The 21,718-nt window shown below is 40.6% G+C and overlaps 1 protein-coding gene across 5 annotated transcripts in view; it reads left to right on the top strand.

Moving 5' to 3' along the window:
- Positions 1-14,672, top strand: part of NFIL3 (nuclear factor, interleukin 3 regulated) — a 15,848-nt gene extending 1,176 nt beyond the window's left edge. For 3 of the 5 annotated variants that reach the window (XM_010568712.1, XM_010568713.1, XM_010568711.1), the window contains one exon: positions 8,919-12,953. In XM_010568712.1, the coding sequence (XP_010567014.1) occupies positions 9,106-10,482 (1,377 nt within the window). In that variant the 5' untranslated portion in view covers positions 8,919-9,105 and the 3' untranslated portion in view covers positions 10,483-12,953. Of the gene's footprint in view, positions 1-8,918; positions 12,954-14,523 lie in introns of those variants that run through there. The other 2 variants (XM_010568715.1, XM_010568714.1) reach the window with 2 other exon arrangements.
- The last annotated feature ends 7,046 nt before the right edge of the window (positions 14,673-21,718 follow it).

The following is a 21,718-nucleotide window of genomic DNA, read 5'->3' as shown; positions in this document are numbered from 1 at the left end:
CCTGCAGGCAGGGAGCGCCAGACAAAGGCCCCCCCCCCCCCCCCCCCCGCCCTTTCCAGCGCTGTCGCCTGCCTCCCTGCCCCGCGGGAGAGGTATGGCTCGCAGGTAGGCATGAGATAGCCTAGCACACCCCCCAGTCCCGCGACCCGAGTATTTTCGGCTTTCTCCTTACGTAATGAACAACAAAAACAACAGAAAATGGCCATTGCCCAATTCTGTTATTTTGCCAAGTCACTTCGGCATTGCAGTGGCAAAAGCCGTGGCTGGACGTCCCATACTCTGGGGTCAGCTTGTGCTCTCTCCTCGACGGGAGCATAGCTTGAAAGTTGCTGATGATAACTTGGCTTTCAAGAGGAGGTGATTTTTGTGCGTGACTAAAACGGTCCTCTAACTAGACGAAACCGACATCACTGTGCTTGTGACCAATACCTCCGAAGTCCAAATCGAGTACCCCAGCCACTGTCTTTATGTTCAGTATACCTGCCATAGGTAGCGGCAGCAAAGTATTTTTAAAATGTGATATTCTTGATAACATGCATAAACTTTTCTGCTACTTGATTGTTGGGGTCAAGTACAGCTTTGATCATGAAGCTCTCATGGAGTTACTGTTGTGTTAAAAACACCCCCCCTTTTTTTTTTCTTTGTCCTTGTAACTTGAATGATTGCACTCAGTTTCATTGTGTTCACTCCTGTGTATGTAACCTACTTTGAGTCATCTTTGCCCTCCTCAGTAATTAATTCAATCCAGAGTCTCATTTAAAATATTGCTATGTGCATCACTTTTACGGTCCTTATTCAATCAAAATGTTGACTTTGATGGGAAATTTGAATGAATAAGGATTCGAGTTTTGGCCCAAAGACCTGAAATAAACCAACAAGTTCAAGGATTACTGAATAAAGATCCTTAATATCATTGGCACTGACAGTTATTGTTACAGAAGTTCTCACGTTACAAATATCTTTGACTGTTGGAAGTGCTAACGCTCTTTAGAATGATCTGCCTCTACTTTTTGTTTTTGTTCACTTTACATTTTTAACTCCTCTTACTCTCCAAAGGACTTAACTAGCTTTTAAAATATCCAGCTTCCTGGATTTGACTTCAAAGCCTCAATTTTCTGCTGTGTGGGGTTGGTTTGTTTTGGTTTTGTTTTTGTTTTAAAGGAACTGATCTGAAAGGTGTCAAAAAGCTTAGAGTCTTCCCTTGAGCAATATGAACTTACATGACCTTCTCACAGCTTAGCTTATCCTAAGACGGAACAGTATTTGCCATACTTTGGCTGAAATTTGTAGAATATAGACATTCTTTCTATTGCAATAAAGTCTAAACAGAGTCTGTGAAAGATATCAGTACCATGCTGCTTTTTTCAATCCTTTATCTTGAAATAAAACTCATAAGAAATAGAAACCTTTAGCTCATTTCAAATTGACTTATTTTAGCAAATAGTTATGCAAACTATCCTTATGCAATATTTTTTTCCAGACAGCAATCTCACTGCTGTTATAACATCACTATGATGCAATAATATGAACAATAAAATCCTCTGTTTGAGTCTTATTACACACTGTTAAGCAATGTATCTGACTCATCAGCTTAATTGACTCTTCTAGGTGACCTTGCCATGATCATTACAGCCAGTTATGAGATATAAATGTGCTTAGGATATGTAATAGAAAAAAAATGCAAATAGATGGCCAATTCCTGCAGTCTGTTCTAAAAGAAAATGAGAGTTGATTTCCATGTTACAGCATTTTACAGTGCTTGAAAGTAATTTTAAAAAAAATCTTTTCAAAAAAATTTTTTTCAAAAAGGTATATGTAACTGTCTAATACTGATGCTAAGCATGACTGTCAAAAATAAGATTGTGTAAGCAAGGGCATACTTGGACTTTACTCAATGTGATAGAAGCAACGTTCTCAAAAACTTGTTTTATTAAAAGGTAGATCTGAAATGAATTATTATTATTAGGACTTCCTTAGATATCTTGTTTTTTTCCTGATTCAAGTGTTGAGTTGATCCATGTCCAAACTAGCATACTATGAGACTGAGTTGGTGACAGATACTGCAAAAATCTCTCTCCTGTCAGAAAGAATGCCTTAAGACAAGGGGTTTTTTTTTCCCCTTTCTTGAGTTGCTCCATCTTGGTGTAATTTTCAGTCTGTCCTGAAGTATTTGAATAATTAACCAGTTTTTGCCATGGAGGTGGCTGCACAGCAGTTAGCAGTGTAGGGGAGCCAGTGCTACAAGACCTCCTCTTATGAGCAGAAAGCAACCCAAGAAAGAAAATGGTGCTCAGCATGGGCAGCGGTCTTCCTGCCTGGACCATCTCACAGAATCAGAGCTCTGAAGATTGCTATTTCTCTGTTCTGCTTGCAGTGAGCGGTAGATACCAACAAAGTGCAGGCAGTGTTTGTTTTACATGTTTGTACTTCAGTTGTTATGTAACAAGATGCATGTTTAGAGCATCAGCTGGGATTAATTGACATAATTCTGCTGCCTTTAAATAGTGCTATATAAATTTAGGTCAGCTGAAGGTCTGGTCCATGCTTGGCATTTTAAAAACACAGTTCAATAATAGAAAGCCATTTGTTGTCAGAATAATTAACATTTGATTTTGGTGTGGTGTTTTTTTGGTTTTTTTTGTTTGGTTGTTTAGTTGTTTTTTTTAATGGTTCTTAACTAGGGGAAAGCTGAGATCGTATTTCCAGAACATTGTTACTGTTAAGTTATAGCTTTTTGCAGCCTAGTTTTTCCTGCTGTCAAGTAGCTCTTGAAATGAGGAGAAGCATACTGTAACTTCAGTTACTGTTGTTTCTATTGGGGTTTTATTTAAAATACTGGAAAGTGATGTGATATTTAAAATGGCATGATTTATATACACATACTATATATATTACATATATGTCATTAAATATTTATGCAAGTTATATATGCATTTCCTTTGCTTCTCCATTTTAAAGTTTTTCCTGGCACTTTGAGTAACATTCTTAGATTCTGTTCCCCACCCCATGCCCCACCCCCTTAAATCAGAGCAGTAAACAGCTTATTTTGGAAAAATTGAGCAGATCAGATAGAATCATACTGTCTTCCTAAGGAAATGGAAGAAAATATAGGTCAAATTTGCACCTATTAACCTTGACTGACCTTTTTGAGCAACAGCTACCTTTAACATATGTTTTGTGCTCTCCAAATAATTTTATTTGCATAATTTGTGTAATTTACCTTTGGGAAGCGGGCTGTACTTTAATGAGTTAATTTGTAGTTATTAAGATAAACACTAAGTTAAGTAATTTTCCTAACAATGAAAGCCTTTTGTAAAAATTAAATATGACATCAACTTTCTGGGTACAGCTTGGAGGTGGGTAATATGAAGGTGCAATAGTGTTCCAAGTTCCATGGCGATCTTATTAATTTTTTTTATATTTGATTGAAAAGTGTCATGATAAATGAATTTTGATGTTCCCAATGGACTATATTGTGTAGACATCTCCCATTTTTTTTCAATAAGATGATCAGCATCTTAGCAAAAATGGGTCATCTTGTACAAAGCTATCATCATCAGTGTTCCACTGACCTAATTACACGTTGATCCTGAAACTGTAAGCACTTAAGATGCCCATGAAGCTGTAAGAAAAGGGAACGGTGTACAGGATCAATAGTTCTGCATTGCTCCATGCTGTTGTAATGGATTCATGGTCTCTATGAGTGCAACTATATAATGGCAGTAATTGGTGGTAACACTTGTATTGTAAATGCTTTTCTCCTTTGTGACTGTGGCTAACCTGTCCATCATAGCATAAAATGCCATCACCTCATTTTTTTCCAGAAAGTTTGAATCTCATTTGCTCTACATTGCCTAGACTTTCTTGCCTGCAAATCTGTCCTAGGGATAATATTACTCTTCCAGTGGAGCCAGCATTAAAGCTTTTCTTCAAAAGGAACATAATTTTACTAACGGTGCTAGATAAAAGGCAAGGAGTATGTTGAAGGATTTCAGTGAAGGTTGGAATAGGGCCACATCCTCTGTTGGAGAGGATTTATGAATTATGATAGACCTGAAAGGTGCAGAATTTCATAGTGTAATTTTTGTGTCTGTGGAAAGTGGTAGAGATAGAGTGGCTCCAGAGTATTTCAGCACTATCTAGGCAGGCTGTGTATTCACCACCTAAGCTTAAACTCAGCCTCCTGTCTTGCGTGTGCAATGAGGAGGATATTTTTTCTGTACCTCATAAAAGTCCCAAGACAGATAGCAAGTGTTTTAAAAACATTTTGAAGATAAAGTGCAAACTGTTTTATTCAGTTTTTCAAAGTCTGGAATGCAAATTGGTCATTTAGGTATCTATGAACAGGTTCTACACAAGCTCTTCTGGTATGTAGACAGATTTTCAAAATAGATAACCTGTGACAGAATGGTAGCAGCAATAATCATTAATGATACCTATGCAAAACACGGACAACAGCAACTAAAAATATGCATAGACACATATCAATAGGAATTTTTATTGGTTTTGCAGTTTGCCATATAGTGGTGAAGGTGACAGGGGCGTGGTTCTTCTTTAAAACAAGAAGTTGTACTTATTTTCTTCCATTTTTGAAGGACTGAGAGAAATTTTTTGGACACATGGTGATAGAAAAGTGAATTGTGTTTGAGCATCCAACTGCTAGAAAAGGCATTTCATAGAATCACTATCAAAATGTTAGAGCAATAGCATTGAACAATTAGTTATCTCATGCTAGAATATGTTTGAAAAATTATACTTGGAGGTAGCATGAATTATTTTGCTAAATACAAAAAATAATACGCAGTTACTCAGTGGGGAAACATATGTACGTGGGGAGGCCCATGTGCATTCTCTAAAGCAGAAATGACTTAGGTAATTAAATTACACAGAAGAGAGAAAGGAAAGATTGTGGCCCTGTCCTTCAACCTTCTGAAACATTTCAATTATTACAGTGTGAATACACAAATCCCCAGGATCAGATCCTTAATGTACTATTTTGACACAATCAGATCACTTAAGTATTTTTTGAAGTCCATGGATAAATTAAGTTTTTGTGATTTCTGCATATATAATTTCTTGCTTCAATAGCATGAGTTCTATACGACAGTCTCATTAATATTTGGATCTGGGATTGTGTGATGCTTCTGTTGAAGCCAATGGCAAAATTGCTGTGGGAGCAAGACTGGGTCTGTAATTAAGTTAATAGGGTCGACTGTTATTACATTGTTGAATTGGCACTCAATGCCATTAACATCAACCAACCAAAAAAAAAATCTTTAACAGTGACTAATGTAAGGCAGTATTAAATGTTGGTTTTATAACACTTTATGAGGGAGTGATAAAGCAATTGAAAAATTAATCATAAGGGAAAATACTGGAATTTGAAATATAGTCAGAGGAATCATTACAGTTCATTACTTTATGTGTAAATACTGATGTTTTCCAGTGGAATTATAAAATGCAAGTGAAGTGAAATGGCTGGTTTCATTGAAGGCATTTTGCCATTATCATCAGATGGATTTGATTTGTTTACAGACTCAGCATTGGGCTGATCTACATGGAGAAGTATTAATAAACAAAGGCTTTGCCTCCTGTTTGTAAAGCAGCAATTCCAGTTGCCATGATAAAAGTTCTCAAGGAAAATGTGGAAAGAGCTAAAGATTTATTGTTGTTTTGCTAGTTCACTAAAGTGATGGCATGTGAACTAACTACATAAATAGCAAATCAGTAAGAATATATCAGTGGGTTACATGTTTGTCTTGACAGCTTCACTGATGGACTCTGGCAGAAAGCAAAGTTGAATACTGCATACAAAAAAATGTTCGTTTTGATACACACTTAATATTTGCTGTAGACTTGCATGCTACTTACGTTCTGTCTATTTGTGCCAGGAACAATGTGTACAGGAGGGAGGCTGGCCAAAACAGGAGTTGTCAGTGCTACAGTGAGCAGATTGTACACTGGAATGGCCCAAACTGCAGAAGTTCCGTGGAACAAGGGACATGAACTCTGCAGGTTGTTGGGTTGTTAAGCGCAGCTCAGTGCCAGTGTTAGGCTGCAGGAGATTACGGCTGGATGTGCAGCTGAGTTTTGATACATGGACAGTGATACTGATGAACTATGCCATTAGTCTACATTCATTTAGGAAAAGGAAACCAAACCAACAACTTTTAGCTAATTATCATTATTATCATTATTAGTAGTATTTTTCCTAGATTGCAGTGTTGGACAAACACCAAAGTGGAATCACTTTGAGCTGGAGACCATACAGGTAGACACATAGTTCTCATCCTGAAACAGACTTGTTAAAGACTAAATGTATTGCTTCTATATCATGTGGAAATGGAAGATTGGAATATAAGAGGGAAAAAAAGTTGCATTAAATCTGTGTAGGTATAGTTTCATTCTTCTAAAATATGCACAAATCCTATGTTTATAAGTACTTCCTTGCTGTTGCTACTGTTTCAAGTAAGCATAGATGTTCCAGGGTGTATGGCAGATAAATAACAGAAAATTATGAAGTATGCATATTAGTATCCCTTTTTTAAGAGAATAAATATTTTTATTTGGGTTTGAGTGTAGCTTTCTAGTACTGTTAAATTCAGTAAGACTTCTGTATTGGTAAGGCCTTGAAATGTCACAACAGTTGTTCTGAACTGTTTTGACTTCAGTGGGAGTTGGCTGAGAAGCATACTAAGAGACAAGTGATGATTTCATAGGTATTCAGTACGTGTTATACTGCTTCCTACTGTGTACCATAGAAAGTGTATGCATTTCCTCAGAAATGCAGAAGTTGTTAATGATACAAGGGAATACAGTGATTGAAATATAACAAGACGATTACGGATCAATAGCTGTGTGTTCCAAATGCTACAGGATAATAAAATAAAATCCCAGTATTTTTCTTCTTTTAATGTAAAGTCATGTTACAGAGACTGAATATTCCACAAATGCCACAAAATTTCAGGTAGCCTTGTCTCTTTTCATTTTTAAATTCTGTGTGTTCAAAAATGATTTTTTTTTTAAGTATTGGGTTGTACTAGATTTAAAATGGTATGCATATTAATTAAACAATTGATTACATGTAGCAGTGAAATGGACAGAATGGCTCTACAGCTTCTTCAGCAAATCAAGTTATACTGAATGTTTGGACAAACAGATGTTGCTTTGTTGTGGGGTTTATTTTTGTTTTTAAACCTCATCCAGCTCCTATTTGACTTGACAGAAAACTCCCTTCGACTCATTTGAATTTTGGATCAGGATCTAACTATGTAATTGCTTGTATATTAGACATACATTTCTCCTTTACAAACATGGCAATTTGTGGTGTTGCTTTTGCACTAAAATGTTAGATGCTGTCTTTGGTGTGGCTGGCTTCTATTTTCCGCTAAAGCTGTATTATCGAAGACAAATAGTTACATGTCAGTAATTAACCACGGATTTTAGGAAATTCTACTTAGCTGTTCTATTAAATGTGTTAATTTTTCATGACAGAAGAGTTGGCATGGTTTGATGGAACAGAACTCAGCTTGAAACCTGAGTCTTTATGACCCTGCTTGATTGTTATTACATCACTCACTCCTCTTTGCCTTCTGGAAAAGACAAGAGAAACTGGCAGAATACAATTCATTAATTCTCTTATAACTTTCCCAACTGATAATGTTAAAATTAGTTTCATTAGTCATTGTAAAAACATTCCCAATAAATAGTGACATTAATCTGAAGTGGCTGATTTTTTTTTTTTTTTTGTTATGCAGGGAAGAATCATTGCTGACTCAATAGAGAGTTCTACAAAAGCACTTGGCATACCACATTTATTTTACCAGGAACATGACTGACTGGAAAATGAGATATTGAGAAGCAATATCTCAGATCAAGACCAAATGATCTTATGAGAATAAAGTATTTTTGCATTAAGAGGGACTAAATAAAACAAAGGTCAATTTAAATGCTAAGTTCAAATTTAATGATTAAAATGTCTGAAGCTAAAGGTTAAGCTAGTTTTCCTTTGTTAATTGTAAGACTTTTAGATCAAAATTCTACTTCAATGCAAACACTTTTTTCTAAAGGTGCACATGCCTCAATGGTATTAAACTTTACTTTCATGTAATAAGACTATTTTTCAAATGCAAATTATTAATGAAATGTTATTTCTCTAATGTATTTTTCAATACTGATTTTAAAGTTTTCTTCATGAGACAAGAAAAAAGATTATGTAATACATTTTTTTTCTTGCCACTATTTTTTTAATAGTTAGGTATTTGCCCAAATTATAAATTCAAACTAGTAAATGCACACACATATGATTGATCAAAAAGGCATTTTAAAATTCCAAATGTGTGTGTGTATATAAACATATATATTTTTAATAGGATGCAAAACCAATAATTAAATCTTTAATAGCTTTAATGGATAGTGGTGTTATTTTAAGACAATAGAAAGTACTGCAGCTTCTCTAACTCAGCTTATGTTAATTTTAATCCATGAAGGACCCAAATATATAGCATTTCTAAGTCACACACCACAGCTGTTTTTAGAGGAGATGTTTTAATGTGGAAGAACAAGATACTTTCTAGTGCTGCTCATCAACATGCCTGGTGTCCTGCAGTATTAAGTGTTCAAGGTTTAGGCTGGTCAGTGATATCATGGAAAGTTCTGTGACAACATTACTGTAGGATCAAAACTCAAATATTTTTATATTGATTTTTCCTTGGATAATATTGTGTTTGTTTTGGAAGCAAATCTGCTACCTAGGTATCATAAAGCTTAGAGTATCAGTTGTTTCAGTGTTGAGCTGTCTTTGTATTACAGCAGGTTTAATGAACCAAATGCTAGTCTAAGCTTTTTATCAAAAGCTACTTTTGCGTGTCCTGAACCAGCAATTCCTAAACAGTAATCAAATTCTCTGTTTATTCCAGGTTTTTAAGAAGATTCTCATTGCCTCTGCCAAGAAAATTGGTTCTAGACTTCTGTCTGAGAACATGAAAAAAAAGGAAGAATGTGCGTGGATTTAAAATCACTGTATTTATCAAGTTGTGGAGTGAGAAATACTGGGGTAATAGCTTGCTCTGTTGCTCATTGTAGATCTACTACAAATTGTTTCTGATGCAGCTGAGAAAAATGCAGACCCTTAAAAAGGAACACGGACCTGTTGACACAAGTAGCAATGTGGACAAAATCATGGTACTTAAGTCTACCTTAGCTGAAGTGTCTGAAGAATTGTCTACAAATGAAGATATATTACTTACTGAAGCAAGTAGCGGAAAAAGCAAATCTTCAGCTTGCCGGAGAAAGCGAGAATTCATTCCAGATGAAAAGAAAGATGCTATGTATTGGGAGAAAAGGCGGAAAAATAATGAAGCTGCCAAAAGATCTCGTGAAAAACGACGACTGAATGACCTTGTCTTAGAGAACAAACTAATTGCACTGGGAGAGGAGAATGCCACTTTGAAGGCTGAGCTGCTTTCGTTGAAGCTAAAGTTTGGTTTAATTAGTTCTGCAGCCTATGCCCAAGAGATACAGAAACTCAGTAGCTCAACAACTGTGTATTTCCAAGACTACCAGAGTTCCAAATCAAATATTAGCTCATTTGTAGATGAACATGAACCATCTATAGTTGGCAGCAGTTGTATTTCTGTCATCAAACATTCTCCTCAAAGCTCAATGTCCGATGTGTCTGAAATATCATCCGTAGAGCATACTCAACCAAGTCGTATACAAAACAACTGCAGAAGTCCTGAAAATAAATTCCAGATTATAAAACAGGAGCCCATGGAATTAGAGAGAGAGCCAAGAGATGACAGAGGTTCATATAAGGCATCCATATATCCAAACTACATGGGAGCTACCTTTAATGTGTACTCACATTCTCCTCCTCTCCTGCAAGTTAATAGGTCCTCCAGTAATTCCCCCAGAACATCAGAAACTGATGATGGTGTAGTTGGAAAGTCATCTGATGGAGAAGATGAACAGCAGGTTCCTAAGGGTCCAATCCATTCCCCAGTTGAACATAAAAATGTTCATGCAACAGTTAAAGTTCCAGAAGTGAATTCTTCAGCTTTGCCTCACAAGCTTCGAATTAAAGCCAAAGCCATGCAAGTTAAAGTGGAAGCAATGGATAATGACTATGATGCAACACAGAAATTGTCATCACCCATTGACATGTCCTCAAAAAGACATTTTGAGCTTGAAAAACATGGTGCACAAAACTTGATGCATTCTTCTCACACTCCTTTCTCGGTTCAAGTGACTAACATCCAAGACTGGTCACTTAAACCAGAACTCTGGCATCAGAAGGAACTCAATGTAAAAATTCAGAGTGGCTGCAAAACTGGAGTTGTTGAAATAAAAGACAATATCTACAATGTCTCTGAGTCAGAGAACCTGTATTTGAAGCAGGGCATAGCAAACTTATCTGCAGAGGTTGCTTCACTTAAAAGACTTATAACTACACAACAAATCTCTGCTTCAGACTCTGGTTAAGTTACTACTGAATAAAGGCTTACTGTTTTAAAGGATGTCATTTGCAGTAGATCAATATGTTTTGTATTATGCTGAATTTTCACTGGACTTGTGATGTCATTTCACTGTAGCGTTCACATAATGTCTGATGGGTGTCTTTTTGTGCACAAATTATTATGAAGACTAGGTTGTGTTATGATCACTATGCCTTGTGTATAGTCAAGTAGCCTGTACAAAGGCTGTATATAGTGAACTTAATTTTCTTTCTGTTCTTCTACTATAAAGCCTGCAAGTTACCAGTTACAATAAAATATTGGTGACAAACACAGAACACCTACTCCAGTTCAGTTGATTTTATGAACTTGTAAATAAGTTGTTAATTAAAAAATGGCTTTTTCTTACACTGTGCTCAACTTCACTTACATGTTTGGTTTTTACAGCCTAACAACCAAATTACAATTTACAACATCTGTAATCCTTCTGGCCACCTTTTTCCTTAACAAGTTTTTTAGAAGAGAATAGAAATAAAGTGAGTATTTATAAATGAAACAGTACCAATTTATAGCCTTAGCCTTCTTTAACTTATTTATTAGTAGAAGTCAACCAAAACCCACACAAATTCTAACCCAGTAACTATCTAATATCAACAACCTTTTTTCTCCTTCTATCTCAGATGAGACAGTAGTGAGTTTCCTGAATGGTTTATTGTGATGAACCGTATTTTCACTAATATAACTTGGTGTTTAGATGAAATTAGTTAAGTTGGATTTGTGCATCTGCAAAGTTTTCAGAGCCTTGCAGTGAGAGAACTGGGCAGCACCATCTTTGCCAAGGGGTGGCTTGTGCGTGCAGGGGGTGCAGGCATGGAAAGAAGTATGCATGAAGGCTGCATAAAAGAGTCTGTCCCTCCTGCACACCATGGTTCTTTCCATGCAGACCGTGGGCCACCTGTAGATGAAGGATAAGGCTACTGGATCTGTAAACTCTGAGCACAACTAGGCAAATATCTACATAAGGGGCAGGCCATAGTAGTAGCAGAGTTAGAGGAGATCATCTGCTGGTTTAGTTCCCAGTGTGGGACATAATGCAATTGTAAGTATGAAGTAAGTCTTACCACCAATTTGGCCTTGGTTTCAATGGCTTAGTCAACTGAACTGGAATACCCTGGCTCACTACAGGGCATTTTGCAAGAACTTCTTAAATCTAAAATAGAGGCTATGTAAAGAACTGCACAATCCAGCTACTGCTAGCCCCTTACAATTTATGCAGATGATAAGTTCTTCAGCTGATGACTGGACAGGGCCGTGGTGCTCCTTGTCTTTGAGAAGAGCCATTGAACCACGGTGACTAGAATTAGATCACATATCCTTGGTTTGGCTTACCAAAGTCTTTCATTTTAAAATTAAAAATAATTTATAAATAGAGCATAGACTTGGCAGAGGTTCTTTTCATGATACTTTCCCCTTCTTTTAACGTACTAACGTACTAATAAATCAGACTAACAAATAAGCTTTTCCTCAAAAGGCTTTTTATTAATTGCCATACTGTATAATGAATGGAACTGTTCCATAGACTTAAAATACTAGTTAAGAAAACAATATGTAGGTATTGTTTTTTAAATTCATACTTGACTTGAGTGAGAGGAATTTGTCAATTTTTTGGGGATATGAAGAGGAGTCTGAGTTACTCCTGATAGCTCTGAAGCTTGGTCCAGCAGTCAAGGCAATGGCAGAACTCCCTGATGTCAGCAAGGCCAGGATTCACTTCTGTACCTTTTCAGGAGCTGATGATTCACAGCCATGTTCTGGGAGGACCTTGGCACAGAAATCACTGGTACTTTCTGAGCTTTTTTGAGCCTTCTAACTGCTGTGCTGTATTTGTGGCATTCAGAGTTAATAAACTGTTATTCTTTTTTCATGCCTTAATAATACAATAGACCCCATAGCTGGGCTCTGTATGTATTTGGTAATTAATATAGATGACATTTCAATGTTACTGAAAATAAGCTCAGGATTATTGCATGAAATGTAAAAATTTGCATTGAATGATGGGGATATGAGACATGAGGCAGTGATTGCTACTGTCTCTTTGCTTGCTAAGTATCTTCTGTAAGCAACAATAAAATTCTTTAAATATTTTGCATATTATTTATCACATGTAATGTGTTCAAGGAGAGGACTTAAAACTCTCAGTGTTGCCATCTGTGTAAGCCTAGATCTATTGGTTTTTTTTTTCCATTTCTTGTTACAGTTGTTTGTCATAATGGAAGAATGTTGTCCTCTTTCTAGCTCATTATATATTTTGTGTATCTGTTTTGTGCAATTAATACTTAACAGTAATGATGTAGTTAATTTGTTGAAGGATGTCATTGCAAGAAAGTTATAGCATGGAGCTTAGGAGCACAATCAGATGTTATTTATACTCCCTTTATACCTTAGTGTTATGCTTCATTTGAAGAAAGAAATAAATAATTTGTCTTTTGTTCAAAACCAGATCTAACTACAACATGGTTTTCTATTATGTTCATCGTCCCACTCCAACACAGAGGTGTTAGCTGCAGTTGATGGCACATCTTCCTGTGCTGAAGTTGCTATTTCTGCAGCTAATCTCTTCCACAGAGATTGTACAGTTACAAAATGCAGGAGTGTGGGTGGTACATATAGAGCCCCATTCTTGGCTACAGTTGCAAACTGGCCAGATGAAACTCTCAGCTGCTCAACTGCAGTAAATGTGGTATAGATGGCCTCCTCACCCAGAGACCCTCACCTGTCTTTAGCCTGCTTTCCTTCAGGACGTGGAACCGGGAAAGATGGAGACTCACACTGACTGGGGGGAGGGAGAGAATGCAGTGGGATTCTCCTCCCCTGCTCCAGCTTTCAGCAGGTACATAGTTACATATGTGTGTGACTGGTGAGCTGGGGAATCAGCCAGCTGTGCCCTTCCAGCTTGCCTTCCCTGTACTGTAGAAAACAGATTCGGCCTCCAGGAAAAGAATATCCTTGGCTGGTCTATTAGTCTCTCCGCTGGAGATCAGATGGTTGGTTTGAGCCCAAAATGGGCTTTACCTAAATGAATATGAACTGGTATCACATCTCCTAAGTCATCAAAACTCTTGTAAACTCAGCGATTAACTGACAAAACAACATAAAACATGCTGAAAGTGGAATCTTTCTCATGTGAAGTAACATGGATGACTAGAAAGTAACTGAAAAATGACTGTAGAGTGTCCCTTCAAATGAGAATGTTAAGGAAGACCACATACAGAAACTGGGACCTCCAGAGGCTTACCAATACAAATTGTCATTTTTCATGGGAACACAGGAATTAACATGCTAGATTAGTTTGGCTAGCCCTGAACTTTGCCTGTGATAATCGTTAGTATGAAGGGCTTCATGGGAAGTTTTAAGAAACACCCAGGGCAAATAACTGTTGATGAGCAAGGTAAATTTTTTCCTAGTGACATCAGCTGGTGGCTCATCAACACTGTGAACAGGTCCTCTGTTAAATCTGCCCAACTTAATTATGCATAAACACAATAATATACCCTCATGTTCTATCAACACTTATTTTTTGGTAGGTACAAAGATTGAATGTGGATATGCCCATACATATACCTAGCCCATACATTAAGTTTTTCTGCATTCCTTCAACTTTCTGCCTTCAGTAAAACTTATATACTGCATGGGATATACTTAAATTATATTAATATCCTGTACAGCCAAATATCCTCTTGTTCATGAATAGGAGACAGGTGATTGGCAATTCCTGGTTAATCGCTTATTACTCTGGATGTTTTCATTAAAGGCCCTTATGTCCATGTGAGCAGTTTATGAGACTAAAAACATTTGTTTTCTGTAGAACTTAACCAAAATGTAAAATTGCACCATAAACACATTGGGGAAGTTTTATTAAAATATCAACTTCTAAAAATCTTTTCTACTTGCTAGTACATAAATATGCTGTTGAAAATAGGCAGTATACAATGAATTTAGCAGAAAACTCACAAAATCTAATTAATATGGCCTTTATTAACACCATATTGTTTTAAAAATACTTTTACAGTTTATTGCACAATATGAGCTTGGTAGCTACAAGAATACAACACAACAATTTTTGGTATTTATTGCATAAGAATGAGTAGCACATATTGTTCCATTACCAAGTGCCAAATTAAAAGTTAAAAATACTAGGCCAAATACTAACTAAGGCTTTCAACTCAGTGTTAGATTCTGCTTTCCTTAATGCAGCAGACTTCTTATGTGTCCAGTAAGGGACTTAATCAAGATGAGTAACATTGCCAAGACATAATCTTTACGGTTCACTCATGTCACGGACTCCTACTAATTTTCCTGTTTCTAAGGCTAACTTCCTTATGACACAACAGTGATATATGACTCACTTTATTCATATCACTGGAGTTATAGGGAACTTGCTCATGTATGAAAGAGAAGGCAGCCAGATATTCAACTATTATTTATTCAATGACAGCTCTAAAAGGACTCAGTGAATTATGAGCAAAAGCTCAGAGTAGAGGTGTAGTGTTTATTTGCTTGACAGAGAAAGCATCAGAAGACATTTAGTTTTAGGACTCCAAAAAATAGCAGGAATGCATCTATGCTTTTTATGATCTGACCAGCTATTACCTGTGTGCCAATCCCAATGGCCATTACTAGAGTTATGGTAATTCCTCCTCTTTAAACACTATGGAGCTCCACAGGATTACAAGCATAAGTGCTCGGGAAAACCAAATGTAGGGCCTGCAACTCTGCCACAATTTTATGTGGGTTTTAATCTCCTGCGCACAAGCAGCCTTCCTGCTTGTACGGCATCTCAGAGAGATCTGATCTGAGAAAGCCTGCATCAGTCCAAAGGTTCTGGGGAAGCTAAATGGCCATCTAATAATACCAACATTCAGATAACATGGTCAATTTTTCCTCCACCAACCTGTTCCCCCTACAAACGGATACACAACTTAAAATGCCAGGCAGTTGTTACACTTTTCCATGCTATTCAGATTCTTGGATGTGCAAATGCCTGAATGGGCATCTAAGTTAATGACTTCCATATGTAAAAAGAACAGTCTGCCCTTCTATCTCTGTGTGCCAGAGTCGGCATCCATTATGTCTACATTTCTGAGGCACGATACCAAACACGTTTCTTTCTGACAATTTGGGCCTCTAAAAATTCTCTTAAGTTTTGTATATAAATATACTGAGGACATATTGCATCGCTTTCCATGCGAATTGCATTATGTAGCCCTGAAAGCCAGGATATTAATGGTCTGTATAACAATCAGAAAATACCAAAGCGTAATACTGTATCATATAAAATAGCTGAAAAGATGGTAAAATGCAATGAGAGCCATTGTAGCAGAACACAGTGTTCCTTTCTCTGGGCCTTGTTCCCATTAAGGATTTAGAAATACTAGAGGGAATTTAGAGGAGAAAAGTAGAATAACAAACTCGCAGAGGCCGATCCACGAATTAAAGCACATTAACCTATAAGTCCAGACTATACATATCAATAGCCAATATATTTGCACAAAATATTTAGTTCCCATTGTCCAAAACAGTCTTGGTGACACATGTTTTTTAAAAGCCTGGTAGTTAAAAATGTGAACAAGCAAATGTCAAAAATGTTTATGTAAGCAAAACTATATTGGACAAGAGACTGTAACAGTTAGACAACATACATGGCCTATAAATATTGTCTGGGGCTGGAGGGAATAGTTTACATTTTCTCATTTTTTGTCCTCCTCCATGGCTGCCTTCCTTTAAAAAGAAAGATTTTTAACTTCTTTCATCAGATAATGTTTATGGCAGTGAAAACTATGAAAATTGGAGAAAAGCAAACAATGCTGATTTGATGGTATTGAAAGGTAGTAGAATGGAATAGTTCCAGCTGGAAGGGATCTACAACGATCATCCAGTCCAAATGCCTCTTCCACTTTAGGGCTGACCAAAAGTTAAAACTTATTATGAAGGGCATTGTCCAAACGCCTCTTTTTAAGGCACTGACAGGCATAGGGCATCGACCACCTCTCTAGGAAGCCCGTTCCAGCGTTTGACCACCCTCTTGTTAGAGAAATGCTTCCTAATACCAAGTCTGAATCTCCCCTACCACAGCTTTGAACTATTCCCACGTGTCCTGTCACTGGATCCCAGGGAGAAGAGATCAGCAGCTCCCTCTCCACTTCCCCTCCTCAGGAAGTTGTGGAGAGCAATGAGGTCACCCCTCAGCTGCCTTTTCTCCAAACTAGGCAAACCCAGAGTCCTCAGCCGCTTGGCATCCATCTGCCGAGCATCTGCTGAAGATGGGCTCTTTCCAGGTGGAGGAGAAGGCATGTCAGTGCCAAGGCTGGATCTGGAAGAGCGGGAAGAAAGCCTGTGCTCGAGGGCAGCAGCATGGTCACCGTTCCCTGGTTGCCTTCCAGCCGGGCAGCGCGCCGCATCTGCTGGTGCCTGGCGTTGTCCCTCTGGGGGGCAGGACTTTGCGCTTCCCCTTGTTGAGCTTGTCGGGGCTCCTGCCTTGGCAGGGTACAACCCTAGGCTGATGCAGAGAGCAGCACCGAGTCGTGAGTCTGTGCGGGAGGAGGGTTTTGGGTGCCGCTGTAGCGAGGCTGCAGCCGGCAGTGCAGGCTGGTGGGAGAGCAGAGCCCCGGGACGTGGGGGCAGAGGGTGAGGTGAGGAGGAGGACCAGCCCGGGGTGATGAGCGGTGGGGCACGGGCTGGTCCTGGAGAGCCCCCGGCTGGAAACATCTGCCCCAGGAGCAGCTGCAGAGATGCTGCAGGCCTGGAGCTGGGCAGCACTTGCCTTCAGGGGGAACAATGAAGTAGTACCTGGCACGCATACGAGGACCCATCAGTGTTAATGTCCCACCCCTCCCGGCAAAAAAGCAAGACAGGGCGAGGACAGCAACACCACCTGCACTGTTAGTAACACTGAGACTTTTTCTGTAGTTTTCATGCACTTATTTTATTTGGATGATTAGATGTGGGGGGCCGGGAGCCCTTGAGGGCTGGCGCGTGCCCCAGTTGATGGCCCAGTACTGGTCTGGCCACCCCTGAGGGACCCTCCAGGATCACCGACGCGGTGCTGGCCTCTTGTTGGCTGCAGAGGCCTCGGAGCTGTCAGTCCTCCTCTTTGGGGCTCGCCGTGGCCTCCCAGGGGAGCGTTCACTGCCGCGGCTGGAAGTGGAGGGCTCGGGCACAGCCTCCCCTGGCTCCTCCTGGGGCACTTCTTGCTCCGCAGGGATGGCAACGGGAGCAGAGGGGTGGCTGCTGGGACCCCCACCAACGGCAGCGGATGAGGTGCCAGGGAGCTCGTCTGTGCTGGATCTGCTGGAGGAGGCTGGGTCGGTGACAAGAGACTCTCCTTGGGTGGCAGTGGGGCCGGGGGCACCTGTGGGGCGGTCCTCCTGACCTCCAGCAGCAGGGGCATCCTGCCAGCCCAGCAGACGTTGGGTCTCTCTGCTGTGCCGTTGTGCAGCGACATGTCTGTGGTGTTGGAAGAATGTCTCCTCACGGCTTTGGCGGGAGACCCCCAGCACCCGTCCCAGCAGCTCTGTATCCATCCTTTGGCTGGTCAGGATGGTGGTGACGGTGTCCTCCTCCATGGCTGCCTCCAGCACCCTGCTGCCAAAGATCTCCTCCATCTGCCGATGGACACAGGGCTGCAGGATCTGGAGGAGCGCTGGGTTGTCCCGTAAGCTGTTCAGCCAGTTTGGAGGCTGGAAGATGCCCACAGGACGCCTGGGCACCCCTTCTGCAGCCCACCGTTGGGGTGCTCCAGGGAGATGGAGGTCGTGGGCAGCTGCGCGTCTGGGAGCTCCTCCCGCCTGACGGACAACGCCTGAGGGTGGTGTGATGATATGCTCCATGTAGTCATCATCCGCCCGCACCGAGTGCAAGATGGAGAGGATCCTCCTCTTGCAGAGGGGGCACTCGGGCTTGCTTTCAGCCCACCGCAGGATACATGGGTAGCAGAACCGGTGGAGGCATGGCATAACAAAGCTGGCCTCTTCCCAGCTGCCCAGGCAGATGGGACAGTGGTCCTCCAGCTCTGTGGCCATGCTCTCCATGTGCTGCGGTGGGCTGGGGGGAACCAGGGACGTGGAACCCCTCCCTCTCACTGGCGCTGCAGCAGCTGGTGTCACGCTAGAAGAGGAAGAGAGGGCAGGGTCACTGTCTGGCCTGTGGAGGGGTGGAAGAAGTGCCCAGGTCCCTCAAGAAGGAAACCCTCCCAGCTCCCCAGGGTGAGGTGTCCCCGACCAGCTCACCTCTGCTGCTGCGAGCGTAGCTCCTGGGTGCCCCAGCTGCCTGGAGCTGGCAGGGCTGGGGAAAATCCTTCGACAGCTCTGGGGTCGGGCACTGAGAGCTGCAAGGAGCAACTCCCCGAGCACGACACCAGCGCCAAGGCCTCGCTCAGTGCTCCAGACCTCGCGATCTGCTCAGCTGGAGTGCGGGCACGAGCCGGCTGGCTGAGACTCAGCGCCCAAATATAAGCAGTGAGGGTCGCCTGGTCACAATCCATTGCTTGGGGATGTTGTAGTCCATCCCTCAGTGACATCACAACAGGCTATCCTTGCCCACAGTGCTCGCCCCAGCAGTGCTGCAGCCCCAGCACAGGTGTCCATTGCTAGGTGACATCACAGTCCATCGCTGTGGGGTGGGGGGGAAGTGAATGAGCAGCTTTGTGGTCCTTAATTGCTGGCTGGGGTTAAACCACAACATCATCTCACAGTTGGACAACTTGTCCAGAAGGATGCTGTAAGGGACTGTATCAAAAGCCTTCCCAAAATCCAGAAAAGCCATATCTGCATTCTCTTCACCCACTAGGAGGCCGACTTTATCACAGAAGGATAGACAGGGATTTCCCTTTGTGAACCCATGTTGACTGTGCCTGATGATTGCATTGTCCTTGAAATGCCTTTCAGTAGCACCCAGTAGGATCTTCTGCTTCATTTCTCCAGGTGCTGAGTTTACAGTAACAGGTCTGTAGTTTTCTGAGTCTTCCTTCATGCCTTTCTTTTAAATTGGAACACTGCTGGCCAGCTCCCAGTCAGCGGGGGCCTACCTAGGCTCCCAAGACTTCTGGTACATGATGGAGAGGGGTGCTGCTATCACATCCCCTAGCTCATTCAGTACACAGGAATGAATCCCACCAGGTCCCATGGATGTATGAACATTCAGCTGATACCGCTGGCCCCTTACAATTTCCATGTCCCCACAAGGAAAGTCGCTGTTCCTGCAGTCATGGTCCTCCAACTCAGAGGACCGGACAGCCCAAGGTCTATCATTAGTATTAAAGACTGAGGCAAAAAAAGCACTGAATGCCCCCACTTCTTCTGCACTCCTATTTGCCAGGGGACCATCTTCAGCAAGTATGGGTCCTATATTTTCCTTGGACATCCTGTTGGTATTAACATACTTTAAAAATCCTATCTTGTTTTCTAGTACAACAATAGCCAGTTTCAACTCCAGCTGAGCTTTGGCCTTTCATGTTGTATCCCTACATACGCAAAGGACGGCTCTGTAATCTTCCTGTGAAGCCTGACCTTGCTTCTAGAGATCATCCAATCTCTTTTTCCTCCTGAGTTCCAAGAGGAGTTCCCTGTTGAGCCAAGCTGGTCTTCTGCCCCGATTGCTTGCCTTGCAACACAATGGGATGGCCTGCTCCTGTGCTTAAACTGACCAGCACTCATGGACCCCAAAGCCCTCAAAAGCAGATTCGCAGGGAACACTGCGAAGTAGGTCCCCAAGCAGCTTAAATTTTGGTCTCTTGAAATACGGGGTAGCAATGGTGGTGAACTTTTTTCTCGTTACACTAAAAATTTTAAACTCAACCATTTTGGGATCATGGTGGCCAAGATAGCCACCTACCATCACACATCCCGTGAGTCCTTCTCTATTCAGAAATGACAAGTTGAGGACAGCACCTTTCCTAGTTGGCTTACTGAGTACTTATGACAAGAAATTATGTTCAGCCAACTCCAGGAATTTCCCAGGCTTGCTTGTCACAGCAGTACGTTACTCCCAGCTGATGTCTGGGAAGTTGAAATCTCCCATAAGGACAAGGACTACCAATCCAGAGATTTCTCTTAATTGCCTATAGAATAATTCAGCAGTTCTAGTGTTGGTATGGAAGGGAGGTACAGTCTTCAGGTTTATCCATTAATGTACATCAGTTTCTAGATCAACAACAAATTTCACTGTAAATCCTAGGAACACAGTGAGAGATATAGGTAAATTAAAAACAATGCCTTGTATTTGAGAGTCCACTACAGAACTTTCTATGTCTATACTGGGTTCCTGGTACATTGTTTATGTAGTATCTATGCACTAGTCTCTTCAGGTATGGAAAAAATGAAAGTGTGGCCTGTAGATGACATGCAGAGGGAACAAAAACTCATCTGCAGTCCAAGTTCTTTATAAACCACTCTGTTTTGTCAGAAGTCTATCATCTTCTTAACAAGTGCAGGGTTAGGTTGAGAAGGAAACTGACTTCCCTACCTTAAAAAAAATGCTACACAGTCCTCACTTTTATGTATTATGATCATTCTTGATGTGATAAACAGTTAAGTAACATGTCAGATTGTACAGAAAGTCAGCTGGGTCTCAGAAGATTACTTTGTAAGTAGGATGTGATATAATGGATTTAAGTAGTAAGAAAAGCCTGAGAGCCTCCTGGAGCCATTTTATCACTATCTGTTACAATCTGTCCATGTGACACTTGCTAATCTGATGCTTTCACTCACTAGCTTGCATTCATGGGAGCTTTCATTGTTTATTTTTCTTCTGATAATTCTGCTTACATAAAACTCATGCGATAATGCTCCTTAAGGAAGATACTCTCTTTTTGTTCATGTGTGGCCTCAAGAGATTACAGAGAGTCTCCATAGACTCTGTGCCAGACTCTCCTCTCTCTACACCATGTCTTTATAAAGTGGCTGGAAGCAGACTTTTTCCCTAAAAGAGCATTGTAGTGAACCAGGGTAACAATGGCCTAACATACACTGCTGCTGAAGAGTGATTACTGCATGTCCCCCAGCCGTTGACTAAGATGTTTTTTCCTTCCTGTCGATTCTCATGGGCAGATCTCAGAAAACTTCCCTCAGTATCAGTAGTGATCTAGTTGAAGCTGTTTCATTTTCCCATCCATTGCAGTTAGTTCAGATTCCAGATGCTCAAATTTTCCGTAAGTTGCTGAAGCTATCTCCTAAAATAAGGAAATCACAGGGTCATTAGTTCAGTCCCAT

This window comes from Haliaeetus leucocephalus, unplaced genomic scaffold (genome assembly GCF_000737465.1).
Source record: "Haliaeetus leucocephalus isolate CR32 unplaced genomic scaffold, Haliaeetus_leucocephalus-4.0 Scaffold251, whole genome shotgun sequence".
NCBI lineage: Eukaryota > Metazoa > Chordata > Aves > Accipitriformes > Accipitridae > Haliaeetus > Haliaeetus leucocephalus.
Note: the sequence above shows the minus strand (reverse complement) of the source record. Positions and strands in the feature narration are given on the sequence as shown.